The sequence below is a fragment of the Anser brachyrhynchus genome (assembly GCF_964034855.1).
Source record: "Anser brachyrhynchus genome assembly, chromosome: 5".
Lineage (NCBI taxonomy): Eukaryota > Metazoa > Chordata > Aves > Anseriformes > Anatidae > Anser > Anser brachyrhynchus.
This window is the reverse complement of record NC_137699.1, coordinates 61,329,890-61,352,417: the sequence shown is the minus strand read 5'-3', so window position 1 is coordinate 61,352,417 and position 22,528 is coordinate 61,329,890. Positions and strand designations below refer to the sequence as shown.

General features: G+C 48.7%; 1 protein-coding gene across 9 annotated transcripts in view; it reads right to left on the bottom strand.

Moving 5' to 3' along the window:
* Positions 1-1,329: 1,329 nt before the first annotated feature.
* Positions 1,330-22,528, bottom strand: part of ARMH4 (armadillo like helical domain containing 4) — a 58,756-nt gene continuing 37,557 nt past the window's right edge. For 5 of the 9 annotated variants that reach the window (XM_080592364.1, XM_080592363.1, XM_080592366.1 and 2 more), the window contains 3 exons: positions 9,996-10,027; positions 6,181-6,315; positions 1,330-5,967 (listed from right to left, as the gene is read on the bottom strand). In XM_080592364.1, coding sequence (XP_080448490.1) covers positions 5,899-5,967; positions 6,181-6,315; positions 9,996-10,027 — 236 coding nt within the window. In that variant the 3' untranslated portion in view covers positions 1,330-5,898. The remainder of the gene's footprint in view (positions 5,968-6,180; positions 6,316-9,995; positions 10,028-22,528) is intronic. The other 4 variants (XM_080592365.1, XM_080592368.1, XM_080592369.1 and 1 more) reach the window with 2 other exon arrangements.

Here is a 22,528-nt window from a genome sequence, read left to right as displayed (position 1 = left end):
AGGCTGGGCTGTCCATGCTGCTCTGCACTGATCGTGGCTTCACACCCGACTGCGTGCTCGTGATTGAATTAGACCCACTCCAGCGTGACCTTGGGCTTTACTCAGCCCTAGGGAGTCCACACCAGCAGTGCAGGGGAGGTCCAGCTCGTCCCCTCCACCAGGGCACATATAACCTTGTTCATGTGTTTTTTCCTGTGGCCTCAGAATGGCTCTGCACGTGGTTTTCTGGGGCAAGAGATAAGGGGGCTGTTTTAAGATGACCTATCCCCCCAAATCCATGGTTTGCTAGCAGTCAGGGGCATTAGGAGACCTAATGGATAGAAAGACAGAGGCTTACAGCAAAGCAGTGTGATCACAGAGTCATTTCCTTAGGGAATAAACCTATGGGAAAAAAAATAAATAAAAAAGAACATTGTCATTGTTTATCTTCTTTCAGCAGGTTTTGTTTTTTCATCGAAAAAAGTCAGCAATGCAGCAAACAGCTTCATGAATACACAGATTGCTTCTGGCAGCTACCAATTAACAAAGACTGGGCTGGTTCAATCCCCACGTGGCCACCTCCCTGGGAGTTTCTTGTTTTGTACAAGCCATTTTTCATTACAGAAAATACACACGCTTCGCCCAACAGTTCTGGCTGGCTCCTGCTGTGAGAGGGAGCCCGATGTGGGACGGGCAGCGCCAAGGGCTGGCTGCGTGCCCCGCTGTGCCCAGCCCTAGGACCTCCATGCGGGACCATAGGACGTGTGTCTGGCCCATGCAGTGAACCAAGGTGTGCCAGGACACCTGCAAGCAGGACTGGGAAGGCCACTATGAACCCAGCCCATACACCTCCTGCTCACTCTCAAGCCTTTCTGATGCTTCTGCAGTCAGCCTGTGCTTCTATGAGCCATTGCAGCACCTACACCTGAGACCCCAGACTCACCTGTGCCATAGAACTGAGGTTTTGAAAGGTTTGTGCACAGACCTGTGCTCATGAGTCAAACCAGGCAGGAAAAGTGTCCTGGTATGGACAAAGAAACTTCTGGCTATATGTAAAGATCTACATACACACGTCAGTGTTGGGTCCCATTACAGCTACTGGAAATCCAGCCAGAGGAATTTGGGGTGTTATTCATTGTAGCCTAAAGCCGACACCTACCTCCAGGTAAACGTCCTACCCAAAATGTCCCAGAGTGAGACTCCTCAGTGTGCCCCACTGCAAGCCCAGCAGTAGTCCTTGCACCAAACATGGAAGAAGAAATGCAACATTCGAGTCTCCAAGCAATCACTTTACAGCTTTACCCAAGAGACAGTGCGTGCAATGAACCACAGATCAGGGAGACACGGTGCTTAAAGTCAGCTATGATGGACAGCTTTTTATTTTCCAATGTTTTCATTTAACAAAGTGCTACATTCCATAGTTACAGTATGAGGAGTTGGTCTCATCCAAAATAGAAAACCACAAGAAAGCACAAGGACTGCTAGTATCACTCTATGGAAGCAGTGCAGTCCAAAGGAACCTCACCCAGGGTGAACATCTGGCCTTGGAGACACCTTTAAAAACCAGCAGCTGTGGGGTGCAGGACCACTTCAGGGCAAGAACTGCACCCCAGGTGGGCTGGTTCCTCCCGCTGGAGATGGGGCTGTACATGCTGAAAGGGTGGCGCGACGCCTACAACAAATTCTGGCTTGTGCTATCAGGAAATCCCAAACTGGGCATCCACAGGGAAACAGAGGCGAGCTGCTCATCTTGTGCCAAGCCAGGAGATGGTTATTGCTGCAGCACAGTCGGCATTGCAGCTGTGCGGGACTCGGGCTGCATTAGCAGTGGCATGACCCACCTCTGTGTTCAGCATCTCATGGGTCACCCAGCACGGAGCACGCAGGGGCAGAGGGCACTTCTCTGCTGATTTGCTTTGTCCTCTGTTTTTCAAAGGACTCTGCTTGTTTGGCTGTTAATTTTAGAAATGCGGAGGTATAAATTAAACAGTAGAGCTTTAAGAGACCAGAGGCTTCAGCTCCCACCTGAAACCCTCTCCCTGCCCCATCAGCAACCTGACAATTTCAATCAAACGAATCTAACACCAGGAACTGCGTATAAAATATTTTCAAGAGCCTGGTCCAAAGTCTACTGGCCATGGATGAGAGGAGAAGGAGCTGGGAGATGTTTGTGCTTTAAGGACCTGCAGAAATTTCACTGACGTCAGGGGCACTGCAGAAAACCCTGTCTGTGCTCCAAAAGTTCCTACATGTTTCACTGGCACCTACGGCTGGTTTTGGCTGTCCCTCTTGCCTCCACTCCAAGGAGAACTGAATTGGAAGATGTGGGGAGCATCCAGGCTCTGGGGCAGATGCCTAACCAAAAGTAACTATTAAACACCTGTACTTCAAATGGACGTTGGTTGGAACTCTCTGCACTGCTGAGATGCCAGTAAAGTTGGCCAACAGAAAAATTCTGCCAACCAGCAGCTCCCAACCAAGCCACCATGCTCTTGGATAACAAACCTGGGAGCGACGCCACGGCACAGAAGTGCTCAGAGCCACAGCCAGGCCTGTGAGTGAAGCTGGACCGCAAGCAAAGTCTTTGGGCAGCCCTCCCAGCCCACAAACTGGGCTCCAGCACAGATCACAGAGCCAAGAGTGAACCGTGCGTTTGGCTGGACATCCCTCTTGGCTGCAACTTGCCCAGTTCATCCCACCGTACCCACAGAACAGTCACTCAGATAGCGGCAACGATGTCAGCCCACCCGTGGCACAGCTGATGTCCGGCATCACAGCCACCCACGCCATGTCCTCGCTCTCAGAGACACCAGGACAGCCGGCCGATGCACCCAGACGCCGCCTTTGTCACCCTGACAGGCAGCACTGCCTTTAATTTCAATTCGTTACGTTGGGGAGGGAGAAGAGAGAGAGCGAAACTGATTGCCACTGTGGAAAGTTAGCGTTTCCCAAGCTGAGGATTTATTAGCACAACGAAAGGCCGCGGTGCCTCCCCACCAGCCTTTCCCATCCATCAATTTGACAACCCGCCCAAAGAGCTCTGCCAGGGCTGCGGTGTTTGCATTCAGATCAGCGCCTCGCTCAGCCATCCCTCCTCCTCACTGGCCAGGAGCCGGGCGTCTCGTCGGCCATTAACGCAACGTGTGCGGTAATCACAAGCCACACAGGCACGTTACCCTTAGCAGGAAAGCGAGAGGAGGCCGCCCTTCACGGGCTGCTGCTGCACCAAGCCCCGCTGATTCCCAGCTATTCGGATCTCAGTGGTACTATTTGGCGGCAACACCAGCAGTTCCTCTTTTCCAGCGTTAGCTCAGGTCTCTCCTTCAGGCTGCAGTTGTACGCAGAGGCCTCGGCCCGCCCAGCTCCATGACAGACCCCCTCACGCAGGCAGGGCAGCGCCCGTAGCCACCGCGTGCCCGCCCAGCGTGCCGGGCCATGCTCCCCAAAGCACCTTGCAGCTGCCTGCATGGCCTGGCCTGCTTGGTGCTGTACCTCACAAGCTTTTCTGGAGGTGATCTCAAGCAGAGCAGAACCAGTCGCTCTGCCTCACAACCCCTGTCAGGAACAGGTCGTCAAAGAGCCCAAGGGAAAATGTTTCCTGGTTCCCCAAACCCCAGCTGCCAAGACTGGACAACAAGCAATGCTAACCGGGCTGTTAACACCTCCCAAGCACCTCCGTGCTCCAAGAGATTTAGAAATGAGAAGAAAACAGTGAGAGATCAGTCCAGAAGGAAAGCTCTTAGCCTGGACCTTTGTTGAAAAGAAGAGGCTTCAGCGTTGGACTGGGGCACCTGGATTTAACGGCGGGCTGCCAGTCAGTGGTTGTTGGGAGATCTGGGCTGCTTTTTGCAAGGCAAAATCCTCCTGATGAATTTTCAGGAATGAGAAGGTAGAGAGGAGAAGGGAGCCCTGGCTGGGAGAGCCTGTCCTAGAGGGACTGGGGAGCGGAGACAGCCCGGTGTGCTGAGGGATGGCTTTGTCCTCTGCCTCCCCCAACCTGCTCCCCACGCGCTCGATGGGATGGATGTGAGGGCCTCGCACAGCTCCTGGGCTGGAAGACTAGCATCGGTAGCAGCACTTGGAATACAGGTGGTCCCACCTGGCTTTCTCACTGGATGTGAGGAGCAGGCCTACAGGAAAGGCCCTGGGCTCTGAAGAGTGTTGCTTGTCTGGAACCAAACATCCATCTGATGACTTAATGCCCAAGAGGCCCTGACCCTCTGAAGAGAGAACTGAGCTTCAGGCTCTTCTAGTCTGGTCTTCTGAGTGTTGTCTCTACCACGCAAACCCATGAGACATTTGCTTACCATCACCTACATCTGTCTTTGCAGCCTGACAGGCCTCTTCACCTTTACAAAGGATGAAGCCCTGCGTGGGTGCTCCTCAAACACACTTCCACCTCCCCAGAGGCTCAGCGGGACTTGTCTCGGTACGCATGCTGTCTGACCTTTTTTCTTTAATCAAGTCTCCTCTGGTGACAGCCGCTGTTCCTTGTATGAAGGATGGTTCCCCACAGAACAGTGATTTCCACCTTGGAAACATGAATATTTTGCATAAATGTAAGATTAAAGAGTCATTGCACAACAGGCGAGAGAGAGAAAGAAATGCAGCCCTTTGTTTTTAGCTAATTTGACTGTGCAAAGCACCATTACCTTCCCCTGCTTGGTTCCTGGAAGGTAAGGCACTGACTGTCCCCCTCTGCACCCTGGTGCCAGCAGCATGGAGGCTTGCCCTCACCCCATGCTTCACCTCCACAGCCTTCTGCAGCTGTCCATCCTACAGCTTCATCTCTTCCCCCACGTTCCCACCTCGACCAGATCCCCTGCCCGGAGCAGACATTGCTCCGGCCGGGGCAGCCACTGCTTTCCAAGCATCCCCTCATTAGCCGTGAGACCCTCGGCAGCTCAGCCACCTTTGGTGCCTTCCTGCATTTGGTGGCACAGAGACGAGACCCGCCAGATCTCTCAAAGGTTTCACGAAGCTTTCAGGGGCTGAAAACGCAACTCGCAGTTGGGAAAGGAGGCAGACGCTCCGCTTCCACCGCTGTGTGAACGCAGCCTTGGGTTAGGGGTGAAGCAATCACTAGTGCCTACGGACAGGGGGCAGAGGCTGAGGCAACCTCTGCCCTGTCTTTCCTTTTACCTACCTGCACACTGAACAAAAGCTAAGAGATCCATGCAAGACTACCCGTCAGTACGTGAGCGCTGGTATTTATTGTGCTGTAACAGACAGTGCTGGTTGAAAATGGACTAAGATTTTTGTCGTGAACCAAGTGTTGAGGCCATTCCCGTGTGTTTCCAAGAAGCGTGGAGCAGAGCTGAAGGGAGGGCTTGTAAAAGAAGGGGCGGGAATCGGGGAACAGAGCGTAGAAATGTGCTTCAAACTGTATCGACAACACGGTACTTGGGCACTTCTCGGGTGACGAGGGATACAGTTCAAGTGGATAACTCATTAATTAAGCAGAGCAGCTAATCTCAGCACTAATGAACTCTAGCTCAGGTAATGTAACATTTAAAATTAACAAATTGGACAGAAGTCATTCACAGCAAAGATTTCCATTCCCAGGTTAGGTGAGAGCTATTGTTATGATTGGATTACTGCCAGCCAAGGACCGAAATAGTACACCGGGGTAATAGGAAAATAATCATCCGTACGGATCAGCTCCCGCTGTAACAAGACGCGCTGCGGATCTGAATGAGGCGCCGGGTGCGAATGTGAAATCTCACTACGGTACCAAAACAAACATCACTGCGCGGTGCACGTAGAGCATAGCATGCCTGGTTCGTCGGGGTGGTACCAACCACTGCTTGGTGTTCGGGGTGGCTGAGAGCAGCGATGCAGCAGAAAGTCCTTCCTTCTTTTCCTCCCCCTCCCTCCTTTTAAAAGTCACTGGATATCACAAGGGCACTGCAGTTCGATTCAAAATTCATCTTCGGAGCTGTCGGCTAAGAGCATTACTCGGTCTTGCATGCTGTTAAATTCCCTCTGCTAGGGGAAGAAAAGAAACGTTAAAGAGCTCAATATGCAAACCAAAATGAGCAGCGTCTGGATCCCTCCCCCAGTACTCCAACCAAGAAGTCCAGCGCACGTCAACCCAGAGAAACCACTCTCCATAACCTGATGGCGCTTACATTACAGCCAAAACAGATAACTGGGGAGTGGTGGGAACAGGCCGGGGTTTTTCCTTTGCAGTTGCTCTACCTTTCTTTTATGCCTCTTCGAGCCATTTCTCCTCCGGCGATTCATAATCTTAATGCTGTAGAGCGCTCCGAGGATGAAGAGGGCTCCAGCTATCCCAACTCCTACAGGAACCAGCATCCCCGACATGTATCCTGCCTGCGTTGGAAAGAGACAAGCAGAGCAGAACTCACAACAGCGTCCTTTCAGAGGTATTTTCCACTACTCCAGGTGGAAAATACGGTTGGACCAGCTGATCTTGGAGGTCTTTTCCAACCTTAATGATTCTATGACTGCAACACAACCCTACGCTTTCATCAGACTTTATTGTATTTGAGTCCTTCTCCCACCTGCATAGGATGGGATCTACTTCCAGGATTCCAAAAAAGCCTCGAACCAGCCCCACTGCAGGACCTGGATGGCCACCACAACTGCTCACTCACGCTCAGCTTTTGCTAACAGATACTTCTTTCCAATAACAGAGCTCAGCATTTGCTCCCTTTGGCATGGAGCTGCGAGCGCGGGGGTGACGTGTCTGCTAATACACTTAGCAGCATCTTCCTGGCTAGCTCTTATTGCTAGAACATGTCTTGCCACAACCAAACTGCTAAATATACCCTGGTTGAAGAGATTTACGGAGCTCCCATGCTCCCCAAACAGAGACAGGTGTCATGGGAGAGCAAGTACCCCGGGACCTGCCGGAGCCCCCTTGGCTTCATACTCAAAATCTGTGAACCAAACGCTTTTGTTTTGCATGGGAAGGAGGCACTTTGAGCAGGACAAGGATGCAGGGGGGCACTCGTGCCTGCAGCCGGTCTTGTCGCAGATCAGATGCAGATCAGCCTTAATTCAGTAGTTATGATCCATATGTTTGCATTGCCAAGAGTTTAAAATGCCAATAAATATATATATAGCACGAATAATTTGCAAACATTTAAAATCCTTTCCAAAATCTTCCCAAGTGATTATTACTTTACTGTTTAAATGAAAATTAAGCCAAGCTTTAAAGTGCCAACTTGCTCCAGCATCCTCGCCTAGCTCAGGCTGGGGTCTCAGTGGAGGAAGGGCAGCAGGTACGGCTCCCCCAGGTCACTGCTGCCTTCATTCACGCTGCAGCAGCGCCGTTCTCTGCGGCTTTACCCTTCTCCTACACACCCCGAATCAGATTTTACACCTGCCGAGGGACAGATGCGCGGTCCAGAGGATTACCAGGCGCCTCTTGGCAAGACTCAGTCCAGTGCTCGCAACCATGTTCATCTGCATTCCCAAACTGCAAGACGACCTAACAACACATGCTTGCGCTGTAATTGCTTTTCTTCCGTAATCCGCTGAGTGGGAAAAACAAAGGCAGTCAGTGCGTGCTGCCCTGGCTTCACAGGCTTATCCGGAGAACGAAAACACCTGCTTTCACCTGGGACAGACACAGATGAAAACGAGGGCTGTTTTGCCTCGCAAACCCCTCCAGATCCCGCTCGGCTCTTTAAATAGTAACATCTTTGTGTCTGCATTGCAAAGCTGGAGGGCTCAGGGCTTCAGCTGCATCCCGCAGCTTCCCCGCGATGCCTCCCAGGAAACCCAGCCCCGCTCGGCACGCGTGCTGGGGGGAGCTGTGTGTGGCACCCTCGTCCCCAAAAAGGAGGTTAGTGAGAACACAGCTAAAAGGCTGCATCTCCGCGAGGCGATTAAGGTGCCTTAATTGGGTGACCTAATTAGCGCAGCGTGGGTTGTGCTATTTCTGGAACTTTGCTGCTGGCACAGGCGGTGAGGGGAGGCTGGCAATGCCTTTTTAGCTGCTGCCCCGTTGAGTTTCCATACCAGAAATCGCTGCCTTTAATACAGTGAATTCTCCTGTCTGCCCGTGAGCCCTTCCCAAGCCTGGCCAGCAGATGCCTTTTTGCAGCATTTCCCCCCAGGCTGGGCCATTGGTTTATACCCCAAATGCCAGAGATGTGAGCCAGGTGCAGGACCTGTCCTCCCAGCCCTTCTGCATCACGTAGCCCAAGCTGTGAGGGCTTTTGCACTTGCTTGATACAAAATCCCATCTCACAGGCAGCTCCAAAGCCACTTTTTTTTACCCCTTGCCCATGGGGAAGATAATGCTTCTTTACAGACCCTAGGGATGCTTTTAGTATACCCAGTCTGTCACTGTGACCTTCCTGGCTCTGCTGGATGTTGAGATAACAGCAATAGAGGACTTCAAAGGAACTCATGCCCATTATTTTCTATTCCTAATGCAACATTTGCACAGCATTTGCAGGAGACGGGACATACATACCAGCTCACTGCCCCATGCTCCTGGTCCCACACTCACCACGCAGTCCCCTCTCAACAAGGAAGAGGAGGAATCGGGGTGAGCAGGTTAATCTGTGAGTGATGTGAGTGGGTTTTGTTGGGCTTTTCTAAGAGAAAAAAATGATTAAGGAAAACGAGCAAGGTGAAGGATCTGCCTCCACGTGTCTGCCGTACCCTGCAGGAGGGAGACGTCTCTCCGGTCAGAGGACACTAGCAGGTCCCTGGTTATACCAACCCCGCAAGAGGTTCAGACCCTACAGAGCAACTCCGCTGGCAAGTTGAACATGCACCCCGCTCATGGGGAAGGAAAGAGGTGGCCAACAAGATGCCAAAAGTGATGAAGTGAAAGCTCTGGCTTCAGTGAGAAGACGCCCGATGCGCCCAGGCTCGTGTGGTGCTGGCAGGGTAGGCCCAGCGTGAGCGGGTGCCACGCACACATGCTGCATGCACCCCGGGCACTCTGCCGGTCTCGGTGTCTGCTTGTTACCTTCGTCAGGAAAACCATTCTCTGTCCTTTCAACGTTCGCTCTGGCTGAATCCCAGGCCAAGATGCTCTGCTATGAGCAAAGATGGTGCTAGACATGCCTCCTTCCTAGTGTGGGCAGAAAACCTACTCAACAAGGGCTGGGCAGAAACCCTCCTCAAACCTTCCACTCCCCCGTCCTTGAAACAGGTGCCCAGAGCCCTGCTCTCTTTTCAGACTTGGTGCTGCTGAAATTTGGTGGGGGTGATATTGGAGGGCTCTGCTCCCTGGGTGACAATCTGCTCAAACTTAGCCGTGTGTTTTTAGGGGCTGAAGTTTCCTATCGAGTCATCATTCCTTGAGTTTTTTTGTGTCCTATTCAAGAGTTTCTAAGCCCCGCTGAATTACAAAATGTTCTTGTCGTAAAACACTCCTGTCACCTCATTTCTAGCTTCACTGCTTTGCCGTCGTCAACATAGCATTTGGAAGGTTTCACAACCATTTCAAAATGTTAATATTTGCCCTAGGGTAGCAGAGCCTGAAAATCCATCAGAGTCTGTTCCTGGTACAACTCCTGATTCCACGTACCCCCACTCTGTAATGTCAGGGAGAAAAGATCAGGAGCTGGTATCTTTTCATTCTTCCTGTGTTTGCTTTTTGTCCTTCCAGGAGCTTGCAGCTCCTCCTGCACGGGGGGCAGGAGAGGTCTGGCCCAGAGGCGATGCACTGAGATGCACAGCCAAGTTTTGGGCTTAAAGAAAAGGGGTGAGGGCAAATTAGAGGGCAATAAAAAAATGTAACTTGGGTAGTGCAAAGAGAAGGCGACTTTCGGGTGCAGAGAAGACCCTCAAACACCCCTGTCCCTCGTCCTGCTCCCAGCTGCTACTCCTCAGGGATGTGCTGTGGATTTACACCAATACACGCAGCAGCAGCATCTGGTTCATTGTCTCCCAGAGAAAAATTTAAGCCCCTTCTCAATCATCTTTGTAGAGATAATGAACTGCACTGGCAAGAGCTTATTTATTCCTGCAAGTAAAAACGGTGTTTCTTTTAAAGTCATTGAGAGAAACACTGAGCCTCTTACCTTATCTTTCAGCTTCTCCATCCAGCTTCTCACTGAAAAATAAGACAAAAAAGCTGTAATCATGTTACTTATACTAATTAGTAACAAATGATAATGATAGTATTGAAATAGACACTAATTAACTTGACAAGCTGATAACATTTTTCATTAGATTTCCTCTTTTGTTCATGAAAAAGAGCAAATGCAGCAAATCAACAAGAGAAACTCTTTATGTGAGTTGGCAGGCAAGAAGCTTGCTTTTGCCTGTGCAACCCACATCTTTGGAGGGATTAAAAGAGGAAGATGTGAAACAGGATTTCAGGTTGGGGGTTTCGAACCAGTACTTCTCATACACACACTGGGATGGCTGATAAGGAGATCACCTTATGACAGGGCCATCCCCTTCACTGGCCAACTCTACGACGATATTGCTCTTTCTGTTAGGCATAAACCTGTACAGATCCCTAAAAAAAGCAGTATTCCCTGTCTTTTATTCCCTTCCTTTTCTGGAAGCAGCGACTGCCTGCTCGGGGAAGTCACCAGGTACCATCTGAGGACGGGGAGAGCACTGGAGGTGCTACGCTACTAAATCAAGGAAAATTGTGCTGCCATCACAGAGACTTTCAGCTCTAACAGTCACTTTGAGTCCCATGAAATATGGTACCCGAGAATTAAACGTCTTTAATGGCATCTACTTGGGGATGAAATATTAAGCTGATCTCAAAGAACTGCAGGCACTTGGCAGGGATTCCAACAGCAGCTCTGCATTTGCCTGCACTGCACGGAGGACCAAACGCTCGGCATTTAAGGTATCAGCTGTTGTTTCCAGCAAAGAGCTGAAGGTATCAGGGCTCAGCAACTGTGCTTTAAGCCCTAAGCAAGGATCCTTGGTGCTCCAGGGGGACAGCGCTACAGGCACGAGGGGGATCTCGGCTACACCAATGTCTTTCTGAGGGTTATTTCTCCCAGGGTACATCAGATCCCAAACGTAACACGCTGTTTATGGTGGGAGACCCATTTCCAAGCCTGCTTTCTTACAGAAGCTCTCTTCAGAGCTTTTGTTAGCAGCATTAGAGCCTGCCTGTTGGTGTGCCACTCAGGGTGGCCATTCTGCAGTGACAGCGTGGCTGCGAGGGTGCAGCTCCAAGGCCGTCAGCAAATTACCTTTTTATGTCTCTGACACAATATTGAGAAGCACAGCCGTAAGGAACCAGTAAGACTCGGCCCAGACATCAGCACCACTGAACTAAACTAAGAATTTGAACAAGTTTGAAGGGATTTGAATACTCTCTTTTTTAACTGTCAGTAGCATGACACTTTCCAACCAGAGGATCCTAAATTATCTAGAGGTGAAAAAAGCATGAAACAGGCAGAGGAGCATACACACAAAGTCAGCTAGCTCTGAAGGTAACTAAGAAAAAAAAAAAAACTACCAAGGAGACATACTCGGACACCCACAACACTAGAAGAGGACGAGAGGACTTCTGTGACCAGCTCTTCCCACCGGTTGCCCTGACCTGCATGGACTAGGCCGTGGTGGTACAGAGGCACCACGCAAACTAGGAGGGTTTAACTCTGTTGATGAAGATGCCTTCACCGCCATCCTCTGCCAGGCCAAGACTGCCAGCCTTGGATTTCACTCCCATGGGAACAGCAAAGAGGGAGGAAACGCATGGTTCCCCTGGGCTGGGTTTCTCAGATGGGTTTCTCAGCATAACACCAGAACAAACATGGTTTAAGTGTCACATAGACTTCAAGTCTAAGTCACTCATAAGCCCCAGCTCTGCTGCCTTCCTGACTGGCATGGGAGAGACCCAACACCGGGAAAATTCTGCTTAAAACCACAAATACCCCAAACCAAAGGAAGCCATCCCAAAACTCTGGCCAAAGAGCCTTCTGATGACTCTCAGTTTTTAATGATGCTGTTGTGCTGTATTCCAGGCTCCCAGGAGGAGCAGTGATGGTGACTCAGGGGCACACAGCAAGAGCCACAGCTTCAAAACTGCACCGCATGTTTGGAAGCTCTCGACTGATGTCCTCCATGCACACGTACGGACAGCTACACGTGTACAGAGCCACATAAAGCTGCCACGATGCCCACTTGGCCCCAGCTCAAGCTAAGCACAAAGCCTATTTTTGTGCCTTTCATGGTAACTGTGTCGGATCAGTGATTTCATCAATAGCCCACCCACTTGCTCGTCGCTGAACAACAGCAGTGCCTCTAAAGCAGCAGTTAACTCCGGAGTAGCTCCGACAGTTCACATGTAGGGCTGCTATTTCCACCGGGGAGATGATCTCATAATACTCTACTCCCTGCTTTCAACAAATACAAGTTCTGGCTTCATTCCCCTCTGCTCCACAATACGACAGCAGCACATCTGTTGGGACTGAAGGACACTACGGTACGAACCCAAACTTGCTGTTTATACAATCGCCTGTTATTAAAACCAACCTCATTTTCAGCAGGGTAGAGCACGTGTCGGATGCCTTCAGGAATCAGCCCAAAGCACCGGGCTGGCCGTCTGGATCTCGTGACAAGTCAGTGAGCATCACATCGAGCACTTTACAAACAATCCCAGCGCTACTAAGGCACAGAATTATTTTAACACCTTTGAGGAAATGACAAAGCGCTGTGCCATTAAAACCGGGCACTTTCTGTTCCAATTATTCACATATATGAGGACAGTACATGTGGGGAGGAAATAAGGCACTTTTTGAAGTTAGGCTTGATATCCATGCTAAATGGCTACCATCAGTTAAATCTGGACTGCAGCCTGTCATTAGGGATAATTATACATAATTAATATTCTGAACTTAGTCTTGGAAGAGGAACACTGTGGACGGCATCACCTCAGAGAAACGAAACACTCTCCAAGAACACCAAGAGACTTGCCAATGAGGCCAGGCAAATAATCAGTAACAAATACTCCATTCCATGTGTTTTTCATCATCCCCCTTTTTTCTTTCCTTCCCCAGACGCTGAATGTCCTGAACAAATGGCAACAGCCTCAGGGTGTGAAATTACTAACAAGGGCCTGCAGTGCCAGCCCCTATCCTGTGGCATTTTAAGGATCACAACCAGTACAAACTCTGCCTCAGCTTAATTTTGAGCCCCGGGTTTCAGAGGGAGCTGAGTTAGACCAATGTGGAGCCCTTCTGAAAACCGCGTGCATAATCTGACGTTTCCTCAGTGATTTATACAATGTCTGCACCTCTGCAAATTAATTTTAAGTAACACACAGCTTAAGATTACTGACACGGGTCAGCCTGAGCACTGAGTTGCACAGGGGGAGAAACGCCTGTGCCAAACACAGAGCACGTCTGGAACTGCTATCGGAGCAGCCCGGGATGAGTTCAAACAGTTACAGATGCACGGAGCTATTTTTAGTCATTTTTACCCCTCAAAAGCGTGCAGACAGCTATTAAGAAGCCACGGTGCCAACAGCAGGGAAGTTACGCTCACTAAACGAGGTCCAACAACCCCTTTCACCACTGGGATTTGCAACGCTACGTATCCAAACCAGCCCTTGTGGGAGATGGCTCTGGTTTCTGCATCAGAAACCTGAACGTCCAGGTGGCCTGGGGTGAGTTGCTCTGCTCTAGTACACGTTTTCTAACTGGCCTTCAACAAGTGGCTTGCAGCAGAGCAGCTCAGGTAAATGCACCGCACCTCACCCATCAGCTACCAGCACCTTTTCCCACCTCATCCCATGTCTTGGCTCCCTGGAGAGGGCTGCAGCTCCTTGTGCCTCACCTGAACCTCTGGACTTCCTCCCACTTATTTAAGCTGTGGTTTCAGAGGAAAAAACGAGCAGTTTAAGACTACAGATTATTCTCCGCCAAGATATTGCTGACTGTGTGTTCCCATCCCTCAACTTCCCCCTTCGTCCCACAGCTTTGCATCCCCTATAAGACTAGATTCATCGAGCTTAACCAAACTACCCATATAAATAAATATAAATATAAATAAATATAAATATAAATACATAAAGAGGGAGCAATCAGATATAATTTACAACAAAGAATCAAAGAGGGAGAGGTCCGGAAGCTGCTTGCAAGTTCAGCTGGAAAGGTCCTCCAGCAATGAAGAGTTTGCATGATTTACTTCAAGGAAAAATCCAGTATTTGTCACTTCTGACTGAAAAAAATAAAATTAATTTAGTGTGACAGAACATATTCACTGCAAGTCTCAACCACAGCCTGACAGTTTCTTCCCAGGGAAGAGCCCGACCTGGTGGTGCTGTGCTCTGGGATCTCTCAGCACCCTCACCTTACATCCCCGGAAAAACAGAGCCCCTGCAAGAAGGAGCCTTGTTCTACATAACTCACCCAAAAGGAGAGAGGATGTCCAAAAGGAAATCGGAGATCTGGAAAAAACACACAAAATGTGTCCTCTGCAGTGACTCCCGTGGCTACCACGCATCCCCACCATGGAAAAAAGTGGGTCCATAGGTACAGCTAATAGCTGGGCTCCCCTTCCCTCAATCTTATGGGTGGCCTTTGCTCACAACCTCACTTGTTGCTGCTGTTCAGAGGACTGTTCAACTTCGAATATGTTCTTCTCTGTTGGTCAGGCCTCCTGAACCTCCATTTATTCTCACCTCAAACCCGAAGGCTGCAGGGTACCAGGGCCAGGCTCTGGGTTTCCACCCGCTGTAACGCACTGCCAGATCTCACCAGAGCCTTTTCCTGCCCTCGGGAATCAGGAGCACAAGTCCTCCGGGCTGCACGCTTTGTCAACTTCTTGTAATCCTTGCTGCCTAATTATCCACTCCAATGCAATGATAAGGCTGCTTAATGATTCTGTTCGTTCGTTCGTTCATTCATTCTCTCCCTTCTCCAGATAAGAAAATGCAAAAACTGCACCTTCTGGTGACGATTGTGATCAATAATTTGTGCCCTCACACCATCAGTTCCAGCTCTCCCTTCCTCTCTTGGAGGCCCTGCTATTTTATCTTGTCACTTCAGTTTCCATCTTCTTAGCTTGTTTTAATCATATTCCTTTTTTTAATCACCATCTAAAGCAACTCTGTTTCTCCGTGACAAAACAGCACATTATCCCTCTGCCCGGCACACCTTACTGCATTTTCAGATCCAGCGTTTGCATTTTCATCCCAGAACCGCATGTTGGCATTGATCTGCACGTCCAGCACCTTCTCTTTCAACAGTTCTCCATCGTGACCACAGAGACCGGTTCTGAAAACGCAGCACCCAAGTTCCTACATACGCCCCAAAGGGAAATTCTGTCCTTAGGACAAAATTCTGACCTGACAATTACATCTGTACCTCCTCAGATGCAACAGGCTGAGAGACCTGCACAAAGTTTAATTCTGAGAAATCAGAAAATATCAGCCGCTTGTATTCTGTCAGGGCATGAAACGATTTTGCTCCAACAGCTACCGGTAATTGCTTTCACCTCTGTCTGAAGTCAGAGCGCAGGCCTCCCTCCCTCACCCAGCTCTTTTTATCAGCTCACAACCCAGGTACGACATTTCAGAACAAGACCCCCCCTGCAGCAGATGCTGTAGAGAACAAAATGACCAGCTTGGCATATTTGCAAGAATGTGGGCTTTTTTACTGGTGTGTGTCACTGCAGGGGAAGAATTCACTGCGCTCTGCAACCGATGCAGCCCATCACAACTCTACCAGCACTTTTTTCTCTAAAACAAATGTATTCACCTGTTCCAGGTCTGCACATCACCCTGCTCTTCCTCGTCACCAAATGGCTGGGGTTTGGTGTTGCTCCTGGCCAGGGCTAACAACGGGTGGTGGGCAGAAGGAGCAAACCTTGTCCTTAACGTTAAGACTTTGCTACGGAGACCACCCTGGCAAAATAGTTGGCTCATCTGCAGTGAGAAAATGGGATGTTACAGTCCCCTAAAGCACCTGCAACACCTCCATGGCATGCACCGGGGCCAGCAGCTTGCTGTAGGAAGCTTTCCTCCTCCCTCCGTGACATACCCAGAGGCACACACAAACCCCAAGCTCCGCACCTCGTTCCTCTGCAAGAGGTATAAAAATAAAGAAAAAGATTGATTGCTTTAAATCAGCCTGGAGACACCAGGCAATCTGTCCTATTACGTTACAGATTTCATCTCTTTCAGGTAAAACTTTCTGGTAAATGAGGCTACAGAGAACGATTTTGCAAAAAATGCTCCGTGCTTCGTCTGCTCAGCTCTGACAACTTAATGGCACAAGGCTGCACCAGCTCCTTTTCCTTAGGAAACACAATGGCCAATTTACTTACTAGCACAAATAAATAACACAGAAAATAGCATTTTGCTGGGAGGCAGCGTATTTTTAATTCCAGAAGAAAAACTATTTCTACTTGATGGGAAATTTGATGAATGCTTTTCTCTCCATGCCCGATTCAAAAAGACTTGAAAGGCAGATAATCAAAGAGTCAAATCAACAATTACCATTTATGGTTTTTGGGAAAAAAAATTAATAAACTTCTCCCAGGCAAGCTTTGAATTGCCCAAGGTAACTTTTACAGTTCCCATGCAACAGTCCATTTTTGCAAATTAAAACTGAATGTCAGGAGGCTGTGATGGGGGGAGCGAAAAAGCCAGAGATGCTGCAGCTGGAGAGAGCCCCACGCATCCTCTCTCCTCTCTAACAGCATCCCTCTGCTGCTGCGGGACGGCAGCAGAACAGGCAGTGTTATTGGGCCGAGTACCTTCAAAATCTCCAGCTGAGGCCATGTGTTCCTCCTGTCTACGGAGAGGAGAGGTCGTTTGGCCATGCTGCTCCTCAATCCACCCGTTCACCTCAGCCTTCTCTAAATGCAAGCCACATAAACTCCCATATCTTCCTCACACGTCCTTAGCTATCTTAAAGGATCAGCAGTTAAACAGAGAAATTTACCTCTGTACCTCGGTTTAAGTCTCATACTCATCAGGTTCTGAAAAAAAAATCTTGGCTTGTTTTTTTTTTTCCTTCCATTTAGAGCGAATGACTTTTCAAAATCATTTTTCCTGGGGACGCTGTATGAGTGATCTGTCCGCAGCAAGCAATACTGAAATGGGCTACTTTCCATTTTTGTATTTAAGACAAATAACGTATTTTTCTTATTTTGGCTGGAAAGATGCAGCGCTTGTCATGAAGTGACATAAAGATCAATAAAGTACTAAATGGCTGGAAATAAAAATGATGGAGTTGACTTTCAAAGGAAAAAATAGATATCGAACTCTGTTTTCAGCAAACAATTATTCTAGTAATTAAACCACAAAGCCCTGAGCATCGATTAGATGCTAGAAATAAAATCTGATTATCTCAGAGACTCATGTTCATGCAAATACTACAGAACATCAGCAGACTGCGCAGCGTGCAGCGCTAATCACAAAAGGAAGATGTATTTGCCTACATTTGCTAACAAAAAAAAATCTGATTGCAAACTCCTCGTGCATCAAGAACTGAACGCTGATTCTCACCGCGATGCAATGCTCTTGGGCTGCAAATAGCCAAAGAGGGGCTTAAGGTTCCTGGTTTGAACACCGGTTCGATAGCCTTGCAATCGACTTCATGTATAACCGCAGGCAAGTAAATTAATCTCTGCTACTCCATTTCCCATCCTTACTATGGGAATATTACGGGCATAACGGATAATGTTTAGTTTGTCTTTTCTGTTTCTCTTGCTTGTGTCAGACTCTTCCTACATATTTTAATGGCCTTTACTGTAATATCGCCATCTTGGTGTGGGATGTTTTAGGGTTTAGAAGCTAATACAATACAAATAAATCTACCAAATAAATCACAGTAAGACAGTGTTATTCAGAAACAAATGCTCTTTAGGAGGCCATTAGTTTGAGTATTAAAGTATCTAAGGTGCTAAGGAAAAACAAATATATGACCTTTCACCTGTTCTCATTAGCATGCGCTCAGGCAGAACATGGTAGTACTTATTCTTGAATGCAAAACATGCAGGGAAGTTTTTAACAAATGCTTGCAGGGAGAAGCAAACTGTCTTATAAATATAAGACTGAAGAGAGAAGAACTTTGCTGCTCAGAAAGCAGCTCTGCACATGTATCAGTGACAGTGCTTAACTGAGAAACTGATCCTGTCCTCACTCCTGCTCCAGGAGGGGGATAACAGACCAAACTCAGCCTTCTCCTAAGTGGTGAAACTCTAGTGAATTCGGCAGAGCCGCATCATTTCTACCACAGGATGTGCCCTGTCCAGGTGTGCTGCCACATTTTTTGCCTGTAGTGTCCAGCGATACCTGCAAATAACCTAAGCAGAATTCTGCGTGGCAGCAGGAGAAGCCCAGCTGCAGAGAGGAGGTGATACACAATTGCTACTCAACGATCTGTGCACAAACTTCCTACCTGGTGCTAACGAAGAGTCCACGAAAAGACGCTGCTTCATTTAATTCATGTAGTGCCTTACCTGCTCTCCACTAAGGTCAACACGACCCTGACTGAAGACCACACATATATGGTCTTATATATACCTTATATATTAAGTCCCAACTGGTCAATACCCATCTCCACTTACGGTAAAATTCACAGGTCATTTAAAAGGGGACAATTAAATAATTAAGTCAAATACAGGCTGACTTTTTTAATTACTTTTTGCTTGGAGCCTTGATGGGCAACTCATCCCTGCAGAGACTTAGCAATCACTTAATATCTCTCCAAACAACTTCTCTTTGAATGCGACAGGAGGATCACAAAGTGCAAAAGGGAGAAAAAAAAATAATGTAGTGCTACAATTGTACAAAAATTTAAAAACTTCTGATCCAAATCATAAATAACGCAAAGGAGCACCTTGAGCCCTAAGAAAAAGGAACACCTTGCTCAGCAACCTCCTGACATGCAGAAAGGGTGCCAAACCCTTCAGCTTTGCTGTCGCTAATCGCCACCGCGATGAAATATCTAGCAACGCCACATGTCAGTATTACGTTTTCAAGCACTTTGCCAAAGGACAGCAAGGAAATTATAGCGCGGAACAAGCAAACCTAGGCACTGCTGTGTCTCAAACACCATCCCGCAGCACGGAGCTGTTGCACCTCCCTGCTGCTTCCCAGGCCAGCACGAGCTGAGAGCTCAAGGCAAAAGCAGGCAGCACCCCTCGGCCAAGGCTCCTGCTCGTGGTGTGCTTTGCTGGTGACTGCAAACTCAAAACTGACCCGAGAGGACACAGCTATAAAGGACTTGCAAGGGGGAGACAAGTCTGGTGGAGACAACACGGAGGGCTACGCGGACATGGTCTGACTGTCACCAAACGTTCCTGCAGCGAGGTCCCATCGCAGGTGCTACCACGCTGCCAAGGAGCACAAGGGCAGAAGATCTTTCCCCGTTCTTCTCCAAGCTGGGCCGGCCGTGGGACAGGTCTCCTTGGTGGTCAAGTCCATAGAGGTGTTTAGGGATGTGACCATTCAGAAATTAGGTGCATGTAAGGGGAGATCAGACATCATCCCAGGAAAGCTGAAAAAGGGACAAGCCCTAGGTACAGTCACAATTTCTAAGCCCACTTCTGAGCCAACTGCAATTGCTGCAGTACTGCAAATGAGCACTTACACCAGTGTAGGCTGAGCAGAAAACACTGTGGTGTTTGAACACAGGAGGAAATGGCTGGGATGGGGGCAGGACACAAGTCCTCTATCCCAATTTGTGTCCTAGAGCCTTACTGATGGCATTACTACCAAGGGGCAGAGTTTCCCTCTCCACTGTGAGATGAGCGATGCTGTCTCGAAACAAGCAGCTCCAGGACATCCAGTGTTTGACCAGAAAAGCCAAAGTGGATCCAAGCACCAGCTGTAGGACCTGCTCGAGGCTTTCAGCAGGGACACAACAGCAGAAACCCACACGTCCATGCCCCCCTCCCTGCACCTCAGCGCTCAGCATCCCCAAACGGGGGCAGTCGGAGCTGTCACAGGCAGGCACTGCTGCTTGTTGCAGGCACTACGCTGATGCCTGCCTGCAGTTAATGCTCTGGCAGCTCTCACACCTTGTCAGGCCTGCCGTATTTCACAGGCTGCCTTGTGCAGGGAACAAGCCTGGGTTGGGATAATTGAAAGCGGAGCCCGCTGATTTATTCTGCTTCAGACACATTGTGTGCCATCTCCTGGGCCCTCAGCTTCCTATCCAAAAGGCAGGAGCTTAGAGTATGGAAAGGAGTGAAAGTTTGTCCCATTTTGGGAGGTTGGAGGGAAATAAATCTCTAATTTATGATATATCCTAACATTGAGGATCATACCCTCGCACTCTGCACTGGAACATCTGTCCTCAAAGTAAGCACATGCCTCTGGCCCATGCAATGTGCCAAACCCTGATGGTATTTGTAAAGCATCTCCTTGTTGCTGGTTTCCCATGATCTTTCTCAGAGAGTTGCATCCACGTTCCTTAATGGGCAATGAAAAGCCACATACAGATGTCTGTAACAGGCTCAGACGGTCTCAGTGCTAGGATGCAAAAGCAGAAACTCGTTTACAAGTGAAAACATGAGCATCTTGGCTTATTCAGCCATAACAAAGGCTGAAAGGGAACAGCACAGAACAGAGCTGACTTCTGTAAGCACATCCTGCAAGCTCCAGGACAGGAAGAAGAGGTATGGAGAAGAGGTAGTTAATCTAAATAAGTACGTTGCTCCAGGGAAAAAGGGACCATGGAAACTCAAGACTGGAAAACAAAAGGCTTCTCATGACCAGAAGAACAAGGCAACAGTTGGACCAGATGATCTTGGAGGTCTTTTCCAACCTGTATGATTCTAGGATTCTGTTGCATTGGCCACACCTCAAAGTAGCTCTGAGATGGAGCTTGCCAGCAGATGAGAATGGTATGGGATGGCTGCCCATCACAGAGAAGTGAGGTGGTCACCAGCATCTCAAGTCAGTGAGCTGGGACCCCTCCCTCTCATCGCTGTGCATCAAAGCTTCTCCGTGGTGTGGCAAAATTGCCTTTTGCCACTCCACGGAGAGAAGCCCAGAAATGATGAAACTTTCCCACCTCCACCAATGGGAGTCAAACCTAGCCTTGATCAAGCAAAATGAAGAAACAGTCTCAAGTTGTGCCAGGGGAGGTTTAGATTAGATATTAGAAATAATTTCTTCATGGAGAGGGTGGTCGAGCATTGGGACGGGCTGCCCAGGGAAGTGGAGGAGTTCCCATCCCTGGAGGTATTTAAGAGATGTGGGGTTGTGGTGCTAAGGAACAGGGCTTAGCGATGGGACTCGGTAGGTCATGCTGATGGTTGTACTTGGTGATCTTGAAGGTCTTTCCCAGCCTAGATGATTTTCTGATCCTATGATTCTGAATTTTCTGCAATATGCCCGTGAATGGGGCTTGGGGATCATCTTTGTGACTGTGGTAACGTCTGCTATATCACTGACCAGAACAAGCCTGGAAACCTAGTTTAGAAAATGATAGCTTATTTGCCATCAGCACAGTAATTATATCTAAAACTTCATTAACATGGAAAAGACAAATAACAAATTAGAATCAAGCATCTACAATTAAGCTAAAAAGCCATAGCAATTTGTTGTTCTTTGCAAGAAATCATTTTTCATACCATTTACTGTGAATGAGGTCTCATTACGTTACGGTATTTAGCTCTTCCACCACTTTTCGGCTTTGCAGCTCTATTAATTGCATTGTCAACAGTTCTCTAACATAAGCAAGCAGTGTTATCTTCATCTACCAACTGGGAGTGCAGACCTGATGGAACCAAATACAGGATTTGGATATCTACAGCCAAAAGGAGGCAGGAAGACCCAAGGCCAATGGAGAAAGCAGGGCCAAAATCTGCAAATACCTTGAGCACAGACATAATCCTGTTCCAGCTGAGAAGAGGAATTTCCATTTCAACACCAAGAGGTTCAGACCAGTGCTGAGCTCTGCCAATCTCACCCAAAGCCCTTTTTTTACTGTCATAACAAAATTACCTAGATGACACTTCCCATACAGCTAATAGCAAAGCTTCTTATTGCAAGTTGGGCCATATGAGGCAACGAGTGCTCAAAGTCAGTGGGTATTCCTCAGTAATAATGACTCATACACACGATGACAATCACCAAAATGGTTTCACTCAGCCTGTACTGGCTGAGGATAACGCAAGTCTGACAGATGAAAACTCTGCTGGGAGGCAGAACGTGACAGCCTGATGACGGGTTATCCAAATGAAGGAGCCACAAATATATTTGGTAGATAAAGCTGGAGAAGGCAGCTCCCTTTTCATGGTGGGAAATGCCTGATGTCAAACACGTTCACATTGAAAAGTCTCTGAAAGGGAGTGCATTGAGGGAAAGGAGCAGTTTTCATTTCTGGCTGCACTGGCAACTCCAAGGTATGCACCTTGGGAGGCTGCAGCTTTCTTTATTTGGCGTTTTGAACCAGCACGAGGCCAAATTCAACCCCCAAACATGCAGGCCTGGTTCCATGGGGCTGATGGTGGAAGCCCCTTCTGACAGGCCTCGACACTGTGCAGGAAAGCGGTACAGGGCCTGGTCTTCCCTTGGGCCCTGCATCTCCTGGTTCCCCCTCAGACTGCAACTACGCCCCATAGAGGTGCCCTGGTTGGAGACAATAAACTCCAGACCAGGCACCAGCCCTAC